The 25,641-nt window shown below is 50.1% G+C and overlaps 1 protein-coding gene across 7 annotated transcripts in view; it reads right to left on the bottom strand.

The window, feature by feature from the left end:
• The window catches only part of DENND1A (DENN domain containing 1A), a 489,116-nt gene that overhangs the window by 63,058 nt on the left and 400,417 nt on the right, over window positions 1-25,641 (bottom strand). For all 7 annotated transcript variants that reach the window (XM_045790973.2, XM_045790978.2, XM_045790976.2 and 4 more), the window contains 3 exons: window positions 2,760-2,864; window positions 2,442-2,529; window positions 482-522 (listed from right to left, as the gene is read on the bottom strand). In XM_045790973.2, coding sequence (XP_045646929.2) covers window positions 482-522; window positions 2,442-2,529; window positions 2,760-2,864 — 234 coding nt within the window. The remainder of the gene's footprint in view (window positions 1-481; window positions 523-2,441; window positions 2,530-2,759; window positions 2,865-25,641) is intronic.

Genomic DNA, 25,641 nt, shown 5'->3' with positions numbered 1-25,641 from the left:
CTACTGTATCCCCAGTATGGTGCCCAGTCCATAGGAGGCCACACACACTGACAAACCCATGCGGAGGCTTTAGGGGCTTCTGAAGACCTAGCTTCCAACACAAGACGTTGTTCATAACAACAGCGACGGGGGGAAAAACTCAGTCATGTGTTCTCCATCTTCCTAGGAGCCTTTGCTGTAACAAACATTGCAGAGCAGCAAGAGGGACACATTTTTGGTTTTCCTATAAAAATCTCCCAATTGCACTGGTCTAGAAGGAGACCCCCAGACATGCTCTAGGATAACAACATCCACTCAACATGCCTTGGCCAGCTTCCTGAGATGGGGATGCTTCTCCTGGCTCTCCCTGCCCTCACCGAGGGAGGCTTTAGACAGTCTCATCTCGCAAGCCTCCAGAGGGCACTAGATGGCCTGGCTTTACAAGCAGAACCATCTTGAGCTGCAAGGGGGGCCCAGGGGCTCTGTGGGGGTGCACACTTACCCGGACTGTGGAGAGCCACTGATGGTAAAGTTTATCGCTGCCTGGGGAAAGAGGAGTCAGAGAAGCGGTTAAAATTCTGTGCTCTCAGGAGTTCCTTGAGTTGCTGAGCAAGCAGGATTTGGAAAGTTTAAAAAATCTGGAGAATCACATGGAGGCGCCGATGCTCCGCTCCCCGCAGGAGGCAGCAGTGAGTTGTTGCCACAAGTTTTCCTCCTCAAACAGATTTCCGATCCTATCAGTGCCGTGAGTACCACCCAAATCCTCCTTCCTCATTGCCTACTGGAGAGAGGTCGGGTCGGACTCCTTACCACTCCAGACTCGCTTCTCCAGTCTTGTCTTGGTCCCACCCACCCTCGGCCTTTCCATCCTGTACGTCCATCCCCGCCACCCTCCATTCCCTCACAAACGCTGTTCCCCTTGCCGGCCACCATTCCCTACTCTCTCCGCTGAGGACACTCAAGCAACGGCTCAGGCGTCATTTCCTCTGTAAGTTTCTCCCACCCCTTCCTCCAAACAGTCCTTGAAAACAGGTAACTCCCACTCAAAAGTCCACATTCTCTGAAGTTCTGTGAGCCACCCCAGGGAAGGAACCACAGGGCTGCGCATCCCCACACTGCCGGACACACACTCAGCCCCAAGACACTTGAGGAGTGATAGCGAAAGAAAAAGGAGACGTTGCTGGGGAACTTGTTCATTTTATCTGGTGGGATAAGAAGCTCTTACCATTGGACAGCTTTTCTAGAAGCTCCGAATGACTTGAGTTAGTTTAACAACACATAAAGCTCGTCTTCTCCTCAGAACTCATATTTGACTCTGAGAGGAGCTGCCTCCTTTGTGAGGCTCTCGCATTACAGAGGGAGGACTGGTGGAGTCCTATTCTAACTGCATAAAAGCCTATTTCTGCTCCTTTTCCTGCACTGGTTTAATCTGTATTTGCCTTTACTTATGCATCTCTTTCTCCTACTAGTAAAAAAGCTCCTTGAGGGCAAAACCCCATCCTCTGTTTCTTGCTCTATGGGGCTCTGGACGTGGCAGGAGTTTGGGAAACACCTATCACTGACTCACTGTCATTGTCCACAGACTGGTTTCATTGGTCACGTGAGCGCTCTGTGTAGCCCAGGCTGGTCAGGCCTGTGAACGGGCTTTTGCAGATGAGATTAGGCCTGACTTTATGAATTTATGGACCACCAGTTGTGTCATAGGAGCTTAGTCCAGACCAGGCACGTGCCCAGCAGTAAGAGGGGGCCCACAGCATGATTATTATTACTTTGCATTTGGTTTTGACTTTGCTGCCACAGCTTAAGGCTTCGGGACCTGGAAAGAAGGCCAGATTGGGATTCAGGAGGCAGAGTCCACCACGAACACCTCTCAGGGCCTCAGAAGCCTCCTCTGAATAATGAGAGGATGACCCCTCCAGGTCTAATGGTCTGTGGAGACTGGGCACTGATGATTTTCACCTTTTAAAGAAACACTCACTTAGCAGCGATCCTGTGCCAGCATCTGTCCTCATGGACTCTGAGTCAGTCTCCACAGGATGCCTGTGACGTGGGTGCCGATCTCCTCAGTGCAGAGATGGGACACTTCAGCTGAAGAGGTGACATGGCCTGAGCAAGTTCTCATGGCCTTACTGGAGGTGGGGCCCTGATGTGAAGCCAGCTCTCCTACCTCAGCGCCTCGAGTGCTTTGTGCGTCAGCATGCTGCTCACTACGTTCCACTAGACTTTGGCCACCCAGGGGAAGCGACTGACCCCAGGACAGAGGATCTCAGACAGGCCAACATGCACCTGTTTCATCAGAAAATGAAGAGGGATTCCTCACATGTTTCAAGGCCAAGGGTGAAGTGAGTCTCTCTCCAACCCCCCACTGAAGGAAAAAAGAAGCCACTGCCACTCCCTGCCACGCACACCCTAGTCCCACATGACAGCCCACAGCACAGAAGGGAAAATGGACTGTATCTCACCAGCATACTCGCCCATGCTGATCTCCTCTTCAAAAACGTCACTGAAACCTTCGCCAGAATTGAGAAGGTCCAGTCTACCATCTATAAACTATATAAAGAAAGAACAAGTTTTTAAAACACTGGCTGCGCATTTACAGTAACTTGTACCACTGAATGGCTGACCACCCTCTGCACCCATCCCCCTCCCCAGACCCTGAGCCCCTTCTGTTTGGGCCTGGGTCCCAGCATGCCCGCAGCCTCAGGGCTTACAGTAAGACTGCTGCAGAAATCCCCATCGGGGGTCCAGACAGGCCCCCCTCCACGGGGAGGGCTGGGTACCTGTTTGAAGAGCTGCAGCTGGGTGGCGTTCTGCAGGAACTGCCTCATGGCTCCCGAGCGATAGTGGGACACGAAGGCCTCTTCACAGAAGGTGATTGGCTCCTCCTGGGAAACAGAGATGGAAGAAGAGGGTTGGAGGAGCAGCGTGAGGGCGGTCAGTTCTTAAATTCGGTTAGATGGCACTTCTACATCTACTTTATTCAATCCTCATTTACTTGAAGTGGCTACTGTCATCAAAGACATTCTGTTCTGTGGAAGAGGAGGTGGTTTCGGAGGGGAAAAGTCATCCCCCGAAGTCCCAGGGCTGGTAGGAGGCCGAGATTCTGAACCCCACCCCTGGCCCCTTCCGTAGGAGGCAGTCATATCCCAACTGCAAGTTAGTGGGATGTGCCTTCCAATGTGATCACTTCCAGACTTTTCTTTTCACTTTGAAGGGAATCCAAGAAGCACCTTATGCAGAAGGAGCCCTGCTACATAAAACTGCCTGGCTGCTCCTCGGGAAGTGGGGGTGGGGGGGTGTGGGGGGGCAGGGTTGGTGGCTGGGCAGCCTCCTCCCTCACCCCAGCACCTTTGCAGTCCCTGAGGTACCGGCCATGGAACACAGTCTGAAAACCATTTATACAGTGATCTCGGCCAACAGCAAATTATAATTAATTACAATTAAAATGACTATTTATATTAAAAAGCAGGGCTAACCAAAAATAAGATTTACCATCCAGTCAACTGCGTCCTTATGCTGTTTGATGAGGAAGCGTGCTTTTACCAAACTACGCTTTGTGAGTGAAGAAAATAACAGCCTAAGCTGAAGACACATCCCATCCTCATAGTCAACACCTCCATCCTTCTTTGAAGGGATCTGGAGCGCTCATCTCCTCAGACAAGTCTTTAATTTCGGTGGTGTATCCTCAATTCTGAAAGATCAGCCTTTTACACCTTGAACTGAATTAAAGGTACCCCTCCCTTCACAGACTTGGTGGCAAACACAGAGCTGTTTGAAGCTGTACTTTTATCCTGTTTTAATGAGTTACGTGAGTGTTAAATTTACTGTCTGGCTGCTGTGAATTCCAAGGGTTCCTCCTGCTTAAATCTGGCCAATGTTAGCTCAGCAATGGGGCAGACATTACACAAAAGGTGCAAAAAAATTAGGGTCGGGGGAGGGCTTGTTTTTATACAGGTAAAGCCCCACCTAATTTTACAAAGGATCTGAGATAGCCTACCCAAGCACCCAAAAGAAAGAAAAAAAAATCAGAGTTTAAGAATACATAAATATATGAAATGTGTTTACTTGGGAAAACAGTATCTGGATATGCAGGTCCTATGTGGTTTCTAAAACAAAGTTTCAAAATTAGCTCTGAGCCTCCTGGCTGCAAAAGCAAGAAGGGAAACATGCAAACTTTATGTTGTCTGTGAGGACAAGAAGCATAACTGGCTCCTCAGGAAAAAGAACTTTCCATGACATTGACTATTTTGGCATGGATTTACATCTTTCTTGCTGAACAGCTGGGAGATGGGCTAGCCTACCTATGTCCTATCCATGTGGCCTGCAATTCTGTTTCCATCCTGGGAAGCACAGCAGGGCAATTATGTCCCTCTCCAGGCCATCTCATCCATGAGTGGTGTCACCTCTACACTGATGACCTGTGATAAAATCGTAGCTCAGACCTCCTTCGCTCCCAAACCATATGTCTCAATCCCTTTCTGGATGGCCCATTCGCACCTCAAACCCAAAATGGCCCACACTCCCAATTATTAGTCCCCCTGGACTGTACCCCACATCTGTTTCTTTCTTAAGTTGGCATTATCATAGCTCCCCATGGACTTATCACACTGTCCAAGTCCTCCTTGCTTTGCCAGTGAAAGGAATCAAGTTTGTCCCTGATCAACACCCACTGCCCGCCATGGTGGAGATTCAATTCTATGTCCCTTCCAGTTGCCTCCCTCCGTCTACTCCAATTCTTCAAGATTTCTAAAATGCACATTGGATCACGCTACTATCCTACCAAGGAACCTTGACTGCAGAGGCATTATGCTGGGTGATTATTTGATTTATGTTCACTTCTTCTACTGACTGTAAGCTTCATGTGAGCAGGAATGGCACCTGCTTCCCTCAACACCATACACGCAGCAATGTGTATCACGTACACAGGGTCCTGTGTGGGAGAGGAGAGGAAAAAGTCCTAGCTCCCTAGTTGGGCAAACGAACCCTTCCTGAGCTGAGCCCAGCTTTCTCTTCCAGAGTCCTTTTGTGTCCCTTTTCCTCTGCTCCTCCAGGTACCTTCTGCTCCAAATGCATCTCCTGATCATATGCCATGTCCTTTACCACTTGCTTTCCCACTTTTTCCAGTGCTGTTCCTTACACCTGGACTATCCTCCCTCCTTCCTGTCTTCCTTCCTTCGCTCCCTCCCTTTTCTAAAGATTTTATGTATTTATTTGAGAGAGATAGAGAGCACTCACAAGCACACAAGGGGGAGGAGGGGCAGAGAGATGGGGAGAGAGAGAATCTCAAGCCAACTCCCTGCTGAGTGCAGAGCCTGATGCGGGACTCGATCCCAGGACCGTGAGATCATGACTTGAGCCAAAGGCAGACGCTTAACCAACTAAGCCACCCAGGCGCCCCTAGACTATTCTACTCTTAAATACAGGCCTCTGTATGGTAGTCACTCATTCTTGGTCAGAGCTCCCACTCTGCCTGGCGTAACCCCGGGTGCTGATAATCTTTACTTGTGTCCCCTGTGACCAGGAGCTCAAGAGGGCAGGCAGAGGCCCTGACAGACTCCTCGCTACATTGCCCAGGGATAATGCAGAGCCCACCCCCCCGAGTTAGAAGCTCAGGGATGTTGGCTAAAGAACCACAGGATGAGCTTGACCCCGGTTCCTGCCCCAGGAGCCCAGGAGTCTCGCTGTGGCTGAGATACCACTTGGCCTGACAGTAAAGAAGTCTCCGAGCACGATGCCAGGTGAGTGACACTTGTGTCCAGGGAGTTTAGAGTTCCTTGGAGGAAATGCTCATTGGAGTTGTTAGCATTCACTCCTAGAGCTGTGGCCCAGCATTGCCAGGAAGTGGTCTGCTCAGGGACCAATAAATTCGAGAGAGTTTGCAACCAGATTTGTATGTAAGGGTAGCCTGAGGCAGGATTTAGCTGTAGGAGAGCAGAAAGAATCTCAGCTTTGGGGAGACATGAACATTTTGGGCCTGCTGTCTACTTACTGGAGGTGACATCCCCCCTGGATCAGATGTCTGTGCCATAAAATGGACAAAAGGACACAGGCATGGATGGAAAAGATGAAGGGCAAATGTGACAGTGGGGGCTTTTTCTGCAAAAAGCTTCAAGAACAACATCAGCAGTGTCCGTCAGACACGGGAATGGGTACCACCACAGAGTGTAGCGCTGCTGGAGTGGGGTGGGTGGCGAAGTGTCCACAGGACAGGAAAAGGCTAACCCGCCCGGGGCAGCAGGTCAGGAATCGTGAGAGGAAGCAGGCACATTCAGGAGGGGTCTAAAAGGGGGAATAGGAGTTAGGTAAGCAAATCCCATCAGTTCAGAGCGACTGTGTTATCCTAATCCTAGTGAAAAACAGCAACATTGCCACCCATTGTCATGGATAAAGGCCTGACTGGCCACAGGCGAGGAGGGCTCATTCCCCTGGAGCTACTCACTTTCTGAGGAAATGACAACAACCACAGTTCACCTAATCTTTGCAGAATAACAGGTAGGGTCACTTGCCCAAGCTCCCGAGACCCATAAATGGCAGAGTCAGGATTTTATATGCCCTGGCCTCCCAAGCGCAGCGGTCATAAACGTGGTCCACCCCCAGCCCAGGGCTTCTCTTGAGGCCTCAGTTCTAACTGAGGTGTCCGTGAACACCTGCAAGAGAGCAGGTGAGTTCTTACAGGCTGGGACCCTTCAGGTTCTCCTGGAAGATGGATACTTAAAGCACCAGCGCCTCAGAGGTGAACACTCCTGGCAGTAAGCAAGCCATTGCGAAAGCTCCTTCTGCCACAGGCCCGTCCATATCAAAGATGCTGAGCCATTTGCCCCAGCTACTCTGTTCCGCCTCCTGTAGTTGAAATGGCCACCCCGTTCCACTCTCTGCAGTGGAGAGGAGCGAGGCCAGGTGTTTCGTTCACCCCTCCTTTGTAAGAATTGCTGATTTAGTTCTGCTGTTAAGGTGATTAAATCTTTTGTCTTCTTAGGCGACACTCAGCAATGGGACTACTGGCTGACAGTTCCGTGAACGCAGGCAAGCCAGGCCGTGAGCGTTCAAGCTTGGATCACATTAGTAGAGTTTTCCTTCTATGACCCGGAGGACAGTTAAACACTGCTGCTTAACCCTATCAAGGATTTTGTTACACAGACAAGTTTTAGTCTCGGATTATCTTCTTGACATATGGAATCAGTTGAAAATTCCATTACTAATGAATCCATTTTTGTTAACAGGTGAAGTTGGTGACTCCAAACGTTTTTGATACTTCCAGAAATAAATGGCTTTTATCCATGGCACTGTGGATACTGGCATAAAAATAAAATCTCCTCTCAGAGTCTTCTGAAGGGACAACTTTCCTTGTTCTGCTGATCCATACTAACAGTACAAAACTCTTATTTTCCTTCACAAATTTATCAAAATGTTATGTGCACATTTACTCTGCAATTCTAAGAAAAAAAGGCGTTCATTCTTTATGGCCCTCACTTAAAATTTTAAAAACAATAATTTTGGAAGCTTCATCCATTCACACATTTTAAAATCACCTACTATGTGCCAGATTCTGCATTAGGGGAATACAAAGATGAATAAAATACAGTTCCTCTAGGTAATACTAATACTCAATTGAGGGTGGGGAGTAGACCAAGGTATAGATACAAGAATGGCAAGATGTTACGTTTATAGCAGCATTCCTCACAGCAGCCAAAAGATGGAAGCAATCCAAGTGTCTACAGATGAATGGATCAACAAAATATACATACAATGAAATATTATTCAGCTTTAAAAGGGAGAGAATTTCTGGCACATGCTACAACATGGATGAAACTTGAAGACATCATGTTAAGTGATAAGCCATTAACAAAAGGACAAATACTGCCTGATTCCACTTATATCTAGAGGAGTCAACTTCTTAGGGACAAAAAGTAGCATGGTGGTTGCCAGAGGCTGGATGGGGAGGGATGGGGAGTTGTTCAGTGGGTACAGACTTTCCATTTTGAAGGATGAAAAAAGTTCTAGAAACGGGTGGTGGTGATGGTTGTGCAACAATGTGAATGTACTTAATGCCACTGAACACTTAAAAATGGCTATAGGGGTAAACTTGATGTTATGTGTATTTTACTATAATTTAAAAATTTTTTTGAATCTAAAAAAATGACAGAATGTTTATAATTGTGGAAGCTGGGCAATGGGTATGTGGGAGCTCATTTACTTCATTTCAAATTTCATTTGAAATTTTCCATAATAGAAAGTCTAAAAGAAAAGCTCCTATTATCAAGGAATCCTGTCTAGTTCAGGGAACAAATAACCACAATACAGTGTGAAAACTGGCACACCAGGGGGCTGGTTATTTTTATTCTTAAATTTTTTTGGGGTAAAGGCACCTTTAAAAAAAAAAAACCTTAAAAAAAATTTTTTTAATTTTATTTATTTATTTGACAGAGAGAAAGACAGCCAGTGAGAGAGTGAACACAAGCAGGGGGAGTGGGAGAGGAAGAAGCAGGCTCCTAGCAGAGGATCCTGATGTGGGGCTCCATCCCAGAACGCTGGGGCCACGCCCTGAGCCAAAGGCAGACGCTCAACGACTGAGCCACCCAGGTGCCCCCCAAAAAACCCTTAAAATTAAAAAAAAAAAAATGGATTCAGTTAAGGTAACACAACACGGTGGAGAAAGAATATGTCTTGGAGTCAGAAAGACCTGGTCTTGAACTGTGACCACACTAGCTGTGTGCTCTCAGGTGACTTGTCATTCCTCACCTACGACACTTATTCAAGGCCGGTCCATTTCACAGCGTTGCTTGGAAGATTATGGCGAAGTACAGCAAGTAGATTTTTCACAAATAACCATTTTCTTGAGGGCAGAGATTGGGTTTTTCCAGAGTGGGTGACATAATTTGTGCAACACAGGGCAAAATGGATGTGCGGGAAAGGAAGTGCTGTTAAGTCTCTAAGTGCCATGCTAAAATAGAAAGCTTTTTCTTTCTTTCATGGTTTCTTTCTAGGCCTATAATGGTGCTTTTCAAATTTACTATTTAATGTCATTCTATGTAAAGAAAAAATAAAAATTTAAATTATTAGCATGAATCTTATTGCTCAACTTTATACCGTGCAATGCCAGTTTTAAATGCTAACATATGTGGAATCGTATTTCGTAACTCACAAACACATTTGTATTTTGTTCTTATCAGACAGTGGAAATGCTGCACAAAACTCAACTGTTTTTATTTCAATTCTTGATATACACACATTCTACTAACACTCTCTGCCTTCGGCTTACTGATGAGAACGGAAAATGAACTAAAGCTGCTCCACCTTTTCCTCTCCTTCTAGGTCATCACTGTCACAACAGGTAGTAGCAGGCTAATACGGGGAAGTAACGTGAAAGAGAAATGTCATCATTTACGTGGTCTTAGAACAGCACTGCCTTCTGTCCGCACCGAAGCAAGTTCTAGTTCTAACACAAAGAGTGGCCTCTTGGGGCTGTCGGTGCCCCACAGCCTCAGCGGTGAACCTTACAGCTTTACCTTGTAAGCGCTTTGAGTCTTGCTGAACCCCATGCACTGTGGGTCCACTGCAACTCTGTGCATGGAGCACCGAGAAGTTCTATGGGGGCTGGGAGGGCAAGACTCCAGGGAGGACATCGGTGTAGACCCCCTCTGCACACGCACATGCTCCATGGTCCCGCAAAACTGCTTTTCAAGGGGAAATGATGAGGAATTTCAAGATGTGGCAGTGGAGCACTGAACCAGGCAACAGGCCCCACACCCTCCCTGCCCCCTCTCCCCTTGTGGGATAGTCAGTAGGGGCTCTGGAGGTTGACTCTGTTTGCCATCTAACTTAGTGGCGGTAGCACAAGCAAGGTTGTGGGTCCAGGTAAGTGCGGTGTCTAAACTCCTGAGCAGGACACTCAAGGCTACTTGTGACCTTCCCCAGCTGAATTTTCCTGCTACGACATCCCATCTACCTCAGCCACACACTCATCTCCTGCTCCAGAGACTCTGGGCTGTCCACCACAGCCAACCTCTCCTGGCATACGCTTCCCTTTGGCTTCCTTCTTCAAGTTACCTCCTCTGAGAACCTCATCTGATGACTTCAGGTGAAGAGAAGCCCCCAGTTCCACCTCGATGACTCCACACCACCACCACCTGTGCCCAGCCAGTGCCCCCAGCCCACTGCAGGAAGAGGCAGGCGGGGGAGTGCAATATGGAGCTGGGTTCCGGTCCCAGCTCTGCCTGTGTGTACAAATGACAGCACCTCTCAGGTCCTCGTTCTCCCACCTGCCTCAAAGGACTGCAGGGGGTTACCCTGGGAAGGACTCGCTGGAGTGGTCAGTAGTGCTCAACCTTCCACGCATTAGCATCACCAGGGGTACTTTTCAAATCCCCAATGCCAGGGCCACAGTTTCTAAAACTCCCCAGGATTCCAGTATACCCAAAGCTGATAATCTCTGGTGTAGGTACAAGAGACTGGCACAGCACCTCTACTAATCAACATTCATTTTTTACATTTAAGAATGAAGAGAGTTGGAAAATCTGGCCCTATTTATCACCAGCAGTCCCAACCTGGTTGCATTTTGTTTAAATACCTCCAAATTCCTTTTTTTTTTTATTAAAGATTTTATTTATTTATTTGACAGAGAGAGACAGCCAGCGAGAGAGGGAACACAAGCAGGGAGAGTGGGAGAGGAAGAAGCAGGCTCCCAGCAGAGGAGCCCGACGTGGGGCTTGATCCCAGGACCCAGGACTCCAGGACCATGTCCTGAGCTGAAGGCAGACGCTTAACGACTGGGCCACCCAGGCGCCCCTAAATATCTCCAAATTCCTAATAAAATACCCAGTCACTGGCTAAAGTGCAGCACAGCCAGGAGCCCTGTTCTGAAGTCTGAAGGGGGCTTCTCTAGCCCCTGCCGACTAGCTAATTCTGCCCCACAGCCCATGCGGAAACCCCATGCTGAGCCCCCTGCCCAGGGGCTGCTCCTCACAGGATCGGCTGTGGTGGCTGCCAAGGAAGCAGGGTGAACGCCCAGCCAACACAGAAAAGGTTTAGCACGGTGTCTGGCGTAGAGAATGCAAAATCCTTACTGGAGGCAGAGGAGGGAGGGAGGGAGTGGGACAGCTGGGTTAGATTACAGGAATTTCAGGTTAGCCACAGCAGGCATGAGTCGAGGGAGAAGGGAGCCAATGTCAGCTGAGCACTTGCTATGGCCCAGCCTGACCCTTCCCCTCACTGAATCCTCACCAGAGCTCAGAAATGTTCATAAATAACTCCCATTTTACAGATGCGGAAAGGACATCCATGCAGGTCAAGTGTTTCTGCCTAAGGTCCCAGAGCTGGAGGGTCTGAATGACTCCCAGGTCCACAGACATTCTCCCCTCACCAAGGTGGACCTGGGAAGGCGGGTGTCGCATGGCTGCAGTCGGAAGGCTCGGGCTGGGCTGGGCTGGCCCAAGACAGCTTTCTGAACCATTTGTAGGGTAGCCCAGGCACGCCGGGGGCAGCCTCCCAGCCTGGGCCCCCATCACCGTAACAAGCCCTAAACAAAGAATCGATGTGCCATTGGGAAGCCGGCTCACTGTTCGGATGATTTAAGTCAAGGGGAAGGTGGGTGTCCAACAAGAGCTACTCTGATAATTTTCACGGGCCGGGGCTGCTGGGAAGACAGTATCTGCCCGTTCTGGCCAGCCGCTCCAGTATTGACAGAAGCCCCCACACATACTCGCTAGATTACAGTAAAGACATTCAAATCACAGGCGCGTCGGCCCACGCCTGGCTCCTCTGTGCCAGCAGCCCCTTCCTTCTGCATTAACCGAGACAAACAGGGAGAAGTCAGGAAATTCTGATTAGCGCAGGAACGGCAGATGAGCGGGGAGGCCTGTGGAAGCTGAGGAGACACAATGAAGAGGGTCTTCATGCATACTAGCTCAAGATTTTCTTTCCATAAGAAATGCAGATGGGAATTGGCTCTACTAGGAAAGCAGGTGCAGTGATTAAAACAGCTCCCGCTTACTGAGCACCGGCCCTGTGCTAGGTGGTTTTCCATGCATTACCTCACTTACTCTGCCCCACCACCCTGTGAGGTAGGCGGTGTTATGATATCCATTTTACAGATAAGGATACTGAGGCTCAGAGAGGCGAAGTCTGGTCCTGGGCTCATGCAACACGCGATGGTATCTGACCTATCAGCTGCCCAGGGCTGCTCCAGCAGTTCACAGAGATGGATTAGAAGGCAGTGATGAGCAGAGGAGACTTGGGAAAGGCACTGTGTGCTTACAGGAGCCATCTCGTTACTTGGAGCCTCCGTCTGCTTCCTGATATCCTGGCAATAACACCTACCACGTGCTCTAACTGTCCAGTACCATGATGTCGGTAGCTCCAAGCAACAGTGCCTGGCTGGAGGTGAGAGAAAGCTGGTGACCACCCCCACGCAGCAGAAGAGGGACAGCTCCCCTCCTCAGTACAGAAACCAGGCGGACTTTACATCAAAAACTAGGGATATACTGTATGGTGACTAACATAATAAAAAATTATTATTAAAAAAAAAAAAAAAAAGATACCAGGCAGGACACACTGAGATCTCAATGTCAAACTCCTGCTGGCTCCGCCATCTTGGCCACACCAGAGCTTGCCTGTCACCGAGAGCCAGATTCTGGGTTTAACACAATGACTGCTGTATCCCTAAGTCCCAAGAAAGGAGGTCCTAAATGGATTCGAGAAGAGGCCTTCAGTTTCCTGAGAGTGAGGAGAAGACGGCGTCAGGGAATGTGCTGAACAGAGGGTGGCTTGGAGGGCCTGGTGGGCCCCTGGGAGAGAAGTCAATGAGCCTGAGAGTGACAGACAGGAAAATGAACATTAGTCGTAGCCATAGGAATATGGGACTCATGGGTCAGAAGGCTAAAGGACACAGAGCTAAAACTGGAGGCACAGATCAGTCTGTAGGAAGGAAAAATCCCACCCCTCTGACTGAATTCAGCGCTGCCTGCCAGGCTTGATGACATAGCCCTCAGCGTGGTCCTCCGCAGCACTGTCCACACACTGAGTTATCGGGCTCCCTCGCTGGCTCACTTGCTTACGATCACCCCTCTCCCGGACATCACTTGTTCAGGGCCCATCTCTGGTGCTTGGTGGGGGCTTGTGCCCACGAGGCCTCGGCAGCAAGCTTTTAGTCAGGAACAGACGGCGGCATTGTGAAGGGGAAAGAGCACAGGAAGAGTCAAAACACCCAATTCAGGTCTTGACTCCTTTTCCTTGTACAGGCCTCGGTTTCTTTATCTGTAAAATGGGAAGGTGCAATGCTGGAAGACATGGAAAGGGCCTTTCTCTATGAGGTCACCCACCATCCCGCACAGAGAAACGGGTCAGGTCATGATGCACAGCTCCTGGTGCAGAGTTGGGAACAGAGGACACACTTGAGGGAGGACAGCTCTGCTAGTTACTGCATATGGAATGTGGTGTGTGGCCTGAACCCTCTGAGTCCCATTTTCTCATTCATAACATGGAGGAGTACTTCCTCACAGGGCTTCATGGGATCAGCAGGTGATTCATATAAAGTGCTTAGATCAGGGCTTGACCTCTAGAGGGGCTCAACACTGACCAGTCTTCTGCCCCAAAAAAGAAGGCACCGAAGCTGCCTTCTGCCATGGACTGAGCACAGCAGACACACGCTAACTGTGGTTGAGGCATGGACCTGCATAATAACCCTATTAGGAGAGGCTCTTTTATCCTCATCTTACACAGAGAGAGAGGGGACGTGACTTGCCCAAGGCCACAGAGCTGGGAAAAGCCAGAGCTGCACTTGAAGTCAATTCTGTCTGACCCCAAAGCCCAGGCACGCTCTTCCCACAACATCCCAAGGCACTCTGAGCATGTGAGCTGCCCACACACATTTTTCCCCCCTCTGGGCTTCTGGGGATTTCAAGCTACAGATGATTTCCCACACAAAACTGTCCTTTTCCACACACCACAGCCCCAGTCAGAGGGGTCCAGAGTCTCTAGGTGGGGATTATGTATCACCTGGGGACTCAAAAGAGGCTTAGTACAGCCCAGAGCTCCATGAATGGGGAAGCAAATGAGCCTCTGTGAGCCTCAGTTTCCTCATCTGTAAACTGGGGATGTTACTTACTTCATACTGAGAGGTCTAAAATGATACACGATTTGTCAAGGTGCCAATACTGAGTAGCACACAGAGGGGCTCAATGGAGGTTTAAAGTCCTAACAGCTCTTTCAGATGCCCTTTGAGAGCTGGGTGTTATATTTTGTGTGAGAACCTGTGACTGGGAGCACTGCCAGGTGACTTTGTTGAGGTGGCTGGGGCCCAAGAAAGGCCGAGAGGGGGAAGAGGTGCTATAAAAACCAAGAAGCAGGGACTCACTAGATGGAAAAGCAGAGGACAGCATGAGCAGAGGAGCGGAGCTCTGACAAGGCCCTGCTGACATGGTGCAGTGAGGAGCTGGTGTCCCTCGGGCTCCAGGGGCATGTCACGGGTGGGGTGAGATGCTGATGCTCTCCTTCTTTACTTGGGGGCAATCTCCCTGAGAGCGAGCGCTCTGAGAAGCAGTGGACGCCGGGCCCTGGAACACACGATTGCTTGCTCCAGAGCAACCCACCTAGCCCTGAGCAGAGCCTCCTGGGTCCAAGAAGCAGACTTTATCCACAGGGACAAATACCGAAAGGGCTTCGTATACTCAGAGCCTCACCCCTGAAACCACCCCCTATAGGCCGGGCTGTCCTAACAGCGAGTGTCACTCCCCTTCCCCAGCTCCCAGAGCCTGCAGATCCAAGTGGAGAGCGGAGCTGGCGAAAAGCCCTCCAAGGTGTGACCCCATGCATCTTGCCAACCACAACTCCCTGCTTCCCCAAACACCCCGTGTTCCCATGACACACAGCCGGCCACAGTTCTCCAGACTGGTCCGCAGGCTCCTGCCTTTGCAGGAGCTGTACCCTCTGCCAGGAGGTCCACTCCTGCTTTCTCAGGCTACAGAAGTCCCCCCGCGCCTTTAAGAATTAACATGGGGACAGCTCCCCTGGAAGGCTTCCCCGCACCTCCTTCCTGCCTTGGGTGGGGTTAGGTGTCCCTGCTCTGCCCCTGTGCTCCCATCCACCACAGCGCTGGCTGCCATTTCTGCACAGCCCGGCTGCCCTTGGGTCCCCTCGCTAGATGGCTCGAGGGTATGGGCAGCGTCGTATTTGTCTCTGCGTCTCCAGTTGCTAGCACAGGACCTAGGTCAGTGCAGACACCCCCATGCTTGTCGAATGAATTATTCACTGCAGACAAGGCAACAGGAACATTTCTGCGAAAGAGGCCAACATGGTGGAGAGCAAGACAGACAGACTGAGGACGTGAAGAGGAGGGTGAGCGGAAGGGAGGAAGGAAAAAGAGAACGTGGTATGTGTGCTTGGAGGGGCCGAGGAGGGAGGCGGGAGGCCGGAACGCCGTCTAATTAGACCACATGTGCAGAGCAGCATCTGGCTCAAAGCACAGCAGTTTACACCGCTCCTGGAGTTGTCGTGGAGACAACCACATGACCAGCCTGGAGCTGAGACTCAGGGGCAGCAATCCAGATGCACTCCTAACATATTCTGACAGAGAGCAGATGGGCAGCTATTTGCAGGGCCAAAAAATGCCAACTCCGCTCCCCTCCAGACCTGCGTGCCCTCACTGATCATTTTCATCTTGTAAAGTCATTCTTATCTGCCCTGGAACCACCAGTTCCTCCCATGTAGGAATCAGTGTGAAAGCTGCTATTTTTGTAGTTCCCTGACCATCACAACTTCCGGCCTGCTCCTTCGGGTGAGGGAATGTCACCACCTTCAATGAAGGGGTCCTCGAAGGCTGGGCTCCACGGCTGCAGGCCCCCCCCCCACCCCCATCTCTTTCTCGGTGAATAGCGTTTGAATTCCTCACTCCTTGGGCCTTACTGAACAGATCCAGGACTGGGAGCAACGCTGTGTGCGTGTGGGGAAAATACAGGCTCTGAGGCTGAGCACCTGCAGGCCAGGGGACCCGCCTTGGGCATCTACTCGGTCCCTCTGAACTCAATTTACTTCTCTGTAAAATGGGCTTTGTAACACCTACTTCCACAAGCTTATTATAAGGATTAAATTATTATAGAAGATCCCTGAAAATTATAAAACTCTACATAAATTTTGTACTGGGATACAGGTTCTTTAGAAACCTAACAATTTTAAGTAGAAAGATGTAAGCAGAATAGAAGAAAAACGACAGAATCTTAGGCTCTGTAGGAAACTATTCTTCTTTCCCCACATGAATGGCAAATGTCTCTCTTTAAGGCCTTTGGTGAGGTGGGAAAACATCTAGTGTTGGAGAATCGAGTTGGGCTTGAGTTCTGGCTCTGATGCTTGCTTAGCCATGTGATCTTGAGCATGTAGCTTAAAACTCTCCAGAGCCTCAGTTTCTTCATCTGTAAAATGGGAATAATACTTCTTATCTCCTGTAAACAAATTCCTCTTGTGAGAATTAATTAAGACAATATATGCAAACTGCCTAGCACATAGTAGGTACTCAATAAATGACGTTCCGCTACTCTTTTTCCTACTGGTTTAACAGAATCAGGTAAGACAGCTTGAGAAAGTATAGGACAGCATGGGCTTGGTCAGAGCATGTTGGGATCCCACCTACTGGCTGTGTGGCCTTGGGGAAGCACTCCTCTTTTCCGAGCATCTGTGTCCTCTTCCAGAAGAGGAGGGGAATACGACCTACCTTGTCATGTTGTGGTGTGGTTTAAAGGGAACAATGAACAAAAAGCCATTAGCATCCAATAAATGGTTATTACTAGGGTCCTCCTTACCCTTACTGGAGAAATCCTCAACTGTTTTGGGAAAAATCATGACTTCTCTGTGGGTCCAGCCCGGGGCACAGAGGCCACACTGTCTCAAGAGACATGAATTTCATTCTTGATGTTGGGCAAGTAATGCGAAGTGAGGACCCCAAGCTGGGGGCGGCTCCAGGCACACATCCGGACAGCTGTCCGCCCAGGACCCCTGGCCTGCTGCCTGAGTGGCAATGCAGCAGGCTCGTCCAGGTGCAAGGAGGCTTATTTATAAAGCACGCAGGACTTCCCGCTGCCGCACGCTCGCCTGCCATCACAGGTGTGGGGAAGGCCCAGCTAAAAATACTGCTAACGTGGGTTTAATGTCGCCCAGCAGAGACTAATGATTGTTTTAAGTAAATATTAATTATAAGAGTCACCCAGATAGAGCGCTGGAGTGGCGTAACTATTCCCACATCTACATATGTAGATGAAGAGACCATTTGGGGAGACAACTTCTTATACACACCTCTTCCAGGGAGTTATTTCCTGGCTGTGGACTCTCAATATTTGGGGAATTCCTGGTTAAACTATCTGGGCAGTGTCTTGATACACATGATAGAGGGATTTCCTTATTTGAGAGATGAGCTTCTCCAGACCAAATAGCTGACTCAGTTCTGCAGGACCCTTTACATGAGTAAAGGGCACTCAACAGTATGGAGAGCCCAGATTTGGTTCAAGGCCCAGCGTACTGGCTGGCTGATCTTGGGCAAGCATCTGCCCGAGGGCCCAGATGTGGGGTCAGCAGTCTGAGATGGTGTTCTGGGTCTAGCGCTGGCTAGCCGTGTCCCCTTGGGCGTGCTGCTTCCCTCCCTGAGTCTCAGTGTCTGCACCTGTACGGGAAGCCAACTTTGATCAGTGGTTCCTACAACTGGTATCCCAAGGAGACTCACCTAGGGAGGGTTTTAATGCGGATTCCTGGGCCATGGCTCAGACCTTTGCACAACTGCTTAGATGATTCTAATGCCTTTGGGAACCTGGAGGTTGGCTGGGGTGGAGACAGGGGTTGTGGGGGTGGTAGTATAGTAGTAACAAGAGTAACAAACCCATGTGCTTTCCCTGTGCGAGGTACCTAAGGGTTTTACATATACCCACTCACTTAATCTTCACAACAACTCCATGAACTAGATACTGCTGCTGTCCCACGTTACAAATGGGAAACTGAGGCACACAAACAGTAAGGCAACTTCCCTGAGCTCACACAAGCAGGATTTGACCCAGGTGATCTGGCTCTGGTCTGACAGACTGTGGTGCCAAGAAGACAGTGGCTCTGCTTCTCTTTTTCATCACCATATCCCCAAGCCCAGGGCAGAAGCTTCTGGAGTAGGTGATGGACATGTTCATTAAACACTTATACACTTTTACACAGGCTGTATCACACACTATCCCAAGGAAGCTGGGATCCATTTTCAGATGGACTCGAGGGCTGGACAGTACACTGAACCACTTCAGGCCATTTCCCAGTGAGGACGAGACCGGGGTTTGAGGCCAAGCCTGGCTCACTCCTTCATCTCCTACCACAGCCTAGTGGGACATGAGAGCAAATTCCTGGTTCCAGGAGATGGAAGTAAGGATTAAATGGATGTAAGATGTTTTTATAAACGAAATTGCTTATTAAACCCTTCTGACTGACTGCCTCAGTTTCTCCCAAGGTGGTTATCTTCAGAGATGAGGGGCTCAATGAACATTTGTTGACTGAATGTAAACATACCAATTGCAATTATGACCCCACACGGTTCTTGGAAAAGAGGAGGTTCTCAGAGGAGTCTTTCATACCCTGGGCTCTTTCACTAGGACATGTGGACAGTAACAGTCCTAGGTGAGGACAAGGCCACTGGTCAGGGCCCCAGATTCTGACTTTCTAGGACCTGGATTCATGACCTTTCAGCTCCTGATCTCTGTGCCCCAAGTCTCTTCTGTGATAGATGGTGTCGAGAGAGGAGGGTGGGACTGTCTCTAACCCAGCAAGACTTGAGAGAGACTAAGACCAGATAACCAAACCCAACCTCATTCTGCAGAAATCCATTGTGAAAATCCCAACCTTCATTTTACAGTGGCATTATTAAGTCTTCCAAAGGCTTCGGGAGGTTGTCAAGGGGATGAGTGTCCAGGGGACGGGCTGAAGTCTGTGCCTGGGGGCACCACAGTAGTCGTGACTCCCAGCCATTCCCCTGCCTGAGGCTAGTCCACGAAGTAAGGACAGTTTGGTTCCCAGGAAATGGCAGGCTCCTCCTAACACCAAGGCATGCAGGTGACTTATCTTTTGGAATATCATGGTGATGACTGTCCTCCTCTCCTTAATGGTGATGGTGAAGATGATGATAGCAGCGAGCACTTACTGAGTGCCTGCTATTCACAAAAAGTATTTATTATAGGTAGAGATATATGTGTTGAATTGTTTAGGGGAAAGTGCTGATGTCTGAACTTACTTTAAAATGCATTAAAAGCAAGAGGCAGTGATCAATGGATAGGATAGATGTGTGACAAAGTAAGCATAGTAAAATGTTAATGGTACTACAAGCTAGGTGGTAGGTATGAGAGTGTTCAGTGTCAAATTCTCACAAGGGGACAGGCAATACCAGACTTTGGAGGGACAGGACGGTGTAGGATGTGCTGTTCTGCAATCAGCTAGTCTTAAGGGGATTGTTATCCAATTTACTGCTGATCTAGTGACAGGGAGCTATTAAAGGTGAGTTATAAATGAAAAACAAACGATTTATTGTACATCTACTATGAGCCAGGCACTGTTTAAGCACCGGGATAGTAATTGCTAAACCAGTCAGGGACCCTCTCCTAAAAGAGGTGGGGAGGTATTCTCTCTCTCTCTCTCTCAGGTGTGCATGCACACACAAATATATATGTGACAAGCATATGAAGACATCTACCCTCTTTTTACAGATCCGGAAACAAAGCCCTGAAAGGTCAAGTGACTTGCCCACGACCACGTAACGAGTAGGTGGCGGGTGGGGGTTCACATCTAGGCATGTCTTGAGTCCAAGGTCTGCATTCTTCACTCTGTTGCCTGCCACCTTTCAAAAGGTCACTACCGTCATCAGATCTCATCTGCTCCTGATGACAGGAGCTACACGAAAAAGTGACATCCCCAGGTCGCTTCCAAGTTTCATTCTAGTCCTTCTTTTCCACCTTGCCCCTCATCAGACTGAGTCCCAGCACACCAGCAACCAAAAGTTTCAATTCTTTTCACTTGGGAAACCTTGAGTTTTTAAGGTGGCTTCCCAATCATTACCTCATTTAATCCTCACATGACCCTGAGAGATGACTCTGGAATTCCTGGAGTTCACAGCCCGTTTGACCCGTTACAGACTGCCTGCTCAGGCCTCCACTTCCCTCTGCCCCAGGGCTCCAGAGCCCATGGGGGCTGGCAGGAAGAAAAGAGAAGCTGCCCAGACAGCATCTGGATGACAGTCTGACCGACAGTTCCAGGCCCTTCAGTGCCCACTGGGTCTGTCTGCCCCACCAGGACCCCAAAGGCCTCTTGCCAATAACCTTTCTACAGGGACCAAATAATTCTCCCTCTTGCTCTGCTGGTACATTGGAAGCCTCCCACTTCTTGCTTCCTTTGGAAAGTAACTGCAGGGTAATCTGTGGTCTGGCCAGGGGGACTGTCAAAAGACATTCCAAGAAGCCTTGGAAAGAGATTCATTTAGTAATAATGAATGGTGAAGGCAAGCGTCAACTGAATTCCTTTTACTAGCAATTCATTCCCTGTGTCAGGGCAGACCAACACAACATAACACAACACAACACGAAAAACCAGCTGGTAACTTTGGTATTAGGAACAAAGTTGTTTTAAGAGAAATGCAACATAAGAGATTTTCTGCTATAGAACTACCTTGTTTACCTTCTAAATGCCTCATCCCCTGAGCCCTCCCTCTGACCCTGTTAGGCTGCCCTGGTTGCTTCGGGGTCTCCTCACCTCCCCTGGGCTCTGCTTCTAGGCTTTCTCTACCCAATGTTGCTGCAACATTGCCCCCGAGGGATCTTCCCAAAGGGCCCCTCTGACCATCTGATCCCATCGCTCATGTTTAAAGCGCCGTACTACTCCTTGCTGCCTTTGCAGTGGCTCCAAGACTCTCGGTTGGCCTGTGAGCCCCGCAAAGCCCCCCTCTCCAGCCATGCTTCCTGACACCTTCCCCTGCACGCTGAAGTCTCAGTCACTGCACACTGCCTACTGCTTCCCGTACGGAACACTGTTTCAGACCTCCCTGCTTCTCCTTTTGCCTGGAATGCCCCTTCCTCCCGTCAGCAGGCTAGCCCCCACTCATCTTACCAGGCAAAAGCTCAGGTGTCATGGCCTCCAGGAAGCCATCCCTGTTCCCATGGCCTCCCCTCTGTGGAACGTCCTCTGGGCTCTCATGAAACCCAAGCATACCTCTACGCCATATTACATATAGGTACCAGTGGGCTTACCCACCAGCCTCCCTCTTGAGGACGGGAGCTCTTCACAGATAGAGAATGAATGGTCTCATCAGGTCGCGGTACCCTTACTGAGCACACGGCCTCATCCACAGTGGCACTGAACACCTGTGGGTCGAATGACTGAATGAACTAAGCATCTACAATCCTGCGTGGGAGTGAGTCCCATGAAATGAAGTTGATTTCTGAGAAGTAAAAGAATACCAAGATAGTTCGAAACAGACCTGCACTATCCCAGAATTCTTCCTGAAGCAGACGGTGTCACAGCAAGGCTGCAATTATAGACGTGTGCACACACACGCACACATTGTTTAAAAAAATTCATAGAATGCACTTAACACTGACTTTTTTTCTTATTGGAAACCTGTTTACAATCTTGTCCACTGTCAGTCTTAAATGTCACTTTTCAGAGAGATGGCTGCTGCCAGGAGAAATTTATTTTCAAATTGAATCACAGCATGTTCATGCAGAGAAGCGCCTCTTTTGAATCTCCAAATTGGAGGGAATTCAGGGAAGAGAAAGCGAGGTGATTAGAATCTGCAGAGGCTGATTCAGGAGAAGAAGTTATGAGGGTAAAATATGCACGGGCGAGCTAAAGAGCAGCTAGTAGTTGGTAGAGATGGAGAAGGCGGAGGGCAGCTACCTAGAAAGCCAGGGGAGCACTGAGGATGCGCAGAAACAAAGTGGCAACAGGGAAGAATGGAGTGGGGCAATGAAACGCTGGGGAAAAGTCCAAGCAACAGGAGGCAGGCGCCCATCTGTGCCAGGTACTGTGCGAGATGGCTTCACTCATTCAGCCTTTGCCCAGGAGATTCCTCTATCCCGATTGTACAGGTGGAGACGCTGCAGGTCTGAGAGATGAAGAAACCCGAATAAGGAAATGGTAGGTCAGGTCAGGTTCTATCAGCCATGCTGCCAGCAGCGAGTGACGAAGACAGGGTTTGCAGTAGGCATCATGGTCCCTGCTATTTGCCATATGTGGGGTGATCAAGAAGGCCTCCTGGAGGAGGACCACTTGAATGGAATCTGATTATGCGTCTTTGTCCCCGGTCAGAAAAGAACTGACCTCAGCAAAGCCTCGTGAGCAGACCCCCACCCTGGGGTCATGAGGTTTTGCACACCTGTCCTCGTGACAGATTCTGGGTCCCTGCGGAGCCAGAGCAGGAGGCACGCTGCATCCTGGTTCTTGCGCCTAGGAGCCACACGAGTTTGGCCGGGCTGAGCCTAGCCACCTCCCCGAGAAACCGGAGCCTTTGCGGCCAACCTCACGGGGGTTACTGCGGGGACCGAAAGCACTGGCGTGCGGTAGGAACTCAGTCTGTACGTTTTCTCTTTTAATGCATTATTCACATTGTAGATCATTCCCTTGGTCTGGCAAATATGTACTCCTCCTTCAGGCCCCAACTCAAAGGACTCTGCCTTCAAGAAGCCTTGCCCAAGTTTGCAAGGAGGGCTGGTCCCTGCCTTTCATTCTTCAATTCAGCCCGTAATGGCTGGGATCCTGCGGGGCTATCATGGCAGCTACCAGGGGGGAGTCGAGCAACCTCACATTGTATCCCACCTGGGAGCATGGCTTTAGAGAAGGTCCTGCTGCTGGCAGAGCATCTAGCAGGGTGCTAAGGTCTGGTCTGGCCGGGAGGCAGCAGAAAGTACTCCGGGGAAGTAACAGGTATGCTGAAAGAGAAAGGGAAGCAGGAGCTCTCCCGGCCTTGGGGTGGGGGTGGGAGGGGATGGGGGAGCGCAAAGGAACCCAGAGAAGGCCAAACTGGCTGGGTTACGGAGAGTGATGGGGCAAGGGCGTGAGTCAAGGGTGGGGAGAAGGCTGGGCCCAGATCTTGCAGGCCCTTGTAGACCAAGATGTTTTAAAGCAACAGGGAAGCCCTGAAGCTTGGGGGGGGGGGGGGAAGGGAGGTATTTGTGCTTTGGATCACTCTGGCCTCCAGAATATGTCTGCCTAAGAGGCACAGTGGAAGCAGGAATCCCACCGAGGTGCTGCCAGGGGAATGCAGGTGAGAGATGACGGAAGTGAGGGGGCAGGAATGTAAAGGGAGGGATTCAAGAGCTATTTTTGGAGGTAAGACTGCCATGGCCTAGATCTGGCAGACTGACCATCCCCCTACCAAGCGGAGCGCCCTGGAGAGGCAGGTAGGACCAGTTGGGACTCCCCAGTGCCCTTCCTTCCTACGAGTCCAGCAGAGGCCCTGACTAGGGACTGCATCTTGCCCACCAAGAAATCCCCAACCCTGAGAACAGGGCCTGGCACACAGAAAGTGCTCCAGACATTGGTGAGTATATGGACCAGGGCCTAGGGAGCCACGCCGAGGCTACCAGCTCAGCTCTTCCACCTGGCCGCCTGATGACCCCCCCAGGGCAGCCTCCAAGAACCCCGGAAACAAGTCCAAGCAGAGCAGAGCATGTGCCTTGGATGCTTGCCTCTGTGTGCAGACCATCTCTGTCTGAAAAGCACAGGATTCTCAGCCCAGGCTTGGGGGTGCTGCTGGGTTCCCCAGCTCCTGGCTGACCCAACACTCACACACTCAGTTTGCCAGTCTGTCCTGCATTCCATCTCTCATGAAGGAAATGCCCTGTGTTGACAGGTGTCACATTCTGGATGGCTGAGTGTGTTCTGGGGTGGCTCGGGCTCTGGAGTGGGACAGGCTGGGCTGAGAACGTCTGTCATTCAACTCTCCACGTGAGTATGGGAGTTTTTAGCTTCCCCAGACTCCGTCATTTGTCAAATGGGAATAATACAACCTACCTCACAGAGCTGTCATGAGGGACAGATTTTATATAAAGTGCGACTCAGGGCCAGGCATGTAAGGCTGTGGTCGGGAGCTATTACTACTGTCCTTGAGACAGGGCTTTTTTCCCCCCCTAATGCATCCTCTCTCTTCTAGGACTACGTAGCAAACTGGTTAGTGACTCCTAGTAAATGTGGTCATTGAATGTAAGCTGCTAGGTGTTACATTTACTCATTTTAAAGTTCGTCTAAATTGGTCAGAGTGACTCGGTTCTGTTGAGTTGGCTGCTCTGGTTTCTGGGAAGCCTGTGTGCCTATCCCGAAGTGTCGTACTCAGGAGCCAAGGAGCCCACGCCAGGAGACTCCCTCTGCTCCCAGCCAGTCAGGGAGCCTCCCTCTAGCAGCACACATGGCGAAGGTGTAGAGTCTGCCCTGTGGTACTGTCCCAAACACTCACCGACACTGACCAAAAACCTACCTTAAAAGCTATGCTAGGTACTGGGGAGGGTACAGAGGGTACAAAGCGGGGTTGGGACAAGGTACTGGGGAGGAAGTCCAAAATCTTCACCCGGCATTTCAGGGCCTCCTGCTCTGGTCCCTGTCTACCCTTCCTGCTCCACTGCCCCTTAGCCACCCCCCTCCCGGACTCAAGCCATAGTAAGGACATGCAGGTCTGTGAATGCACAGGGCACGTACTCTTCTGAGTCTTGCTCAGGTTCTTTCTGCTTGGATGGTCCTTGTTCATGTCATCCCTCTGCCTGCCTGTGACTGCTGCTCACTCCCGGCCTCACAGCATGAGCTCACCTCCACCACGGTCCTCACTGTGCGGTATGGCATGAAAGGGAGGCCCTGGGCAAGAGTGGGGAATACACTGGTTATGGAGGCCAGAATACCTGGTTCCACTCAGTTCCATACTCTTCCCACCTGCGGCACCTGGGGCAGGTGACATCACCTCTCTGTGCCCAGTGTCCTCTCTATAACACAGAGGTACTAACGTCTGCCTCAAAGTCTTACTTTGGAGATTACAGGACACTCACGGTAGGGATGTGGTAAATGGCAGCCATTACAATTGTCTATGTAGTTTCTTGCCCATCACTCTAACTAGACTCTGAGCTCCCTGAGGGCAACAGCTGTGCCTCTGCCACCGCAGGATGACCCACATGAGCCGTGGAGCCCGGTGTGCTTGAAATGAGCAGGTGTGAAGTCTTGGGGAAATATGTCTCTTTAAATCAAAAGCCTTTTTGGTGTTGAAAGAGTTAAAATCTGCTCCTGCTTATAAACAAGCCCCATTTCAGCTCAGCACTATCACTGGGTGTGAGTCACAAGGCTTAGCAGGTGTGGGCAATAATTAAAGGCTTCAGCAATCTACCTGGGCAAGGTATTTTTGCCTCTTATTCCAAAGAGGAAACTCTCTCTATGGAGAGCAGAGGAGCTCATTAATGAGACTAATTAGGTGTAAAGGGGGTAGAGGCTGGCATCAGCTGCAGCGTGGAGGAGCTAATCATTAAGCTCTGTAATCTCCACTGAACACAAGCAGATCAGGCTCAGGGGCTGTGAGCAGGGCTCCCACACCTGAGTACCTGACCACAGGCTTTGGAGAGGCTGAAGGGCCTTACCTCTCCCCCTGCCACGTTCCGCCAGGAGACACCACACACACACACACAGCACGGGGTCAGC

This window comes from Ursus americanus, chromosome 18, assembly GCF_024610735.1.
Source record: "Ursus americanus isolate L20-20 chromosome 18, mUrsAme1.1.p, whole genome shotgun sequence".
Taxonomy (NCBI): domain Eukaryota; kingdom Metazoa; phylum Chordata; class Mammalia; order Carnivora; family Ursidae; genus Ursus; species Ursus americanus.
Note: the sequence above shows the minus strand (reverse complement) of the source record. Positions and strands in the feature narration are given on the sequence as shown.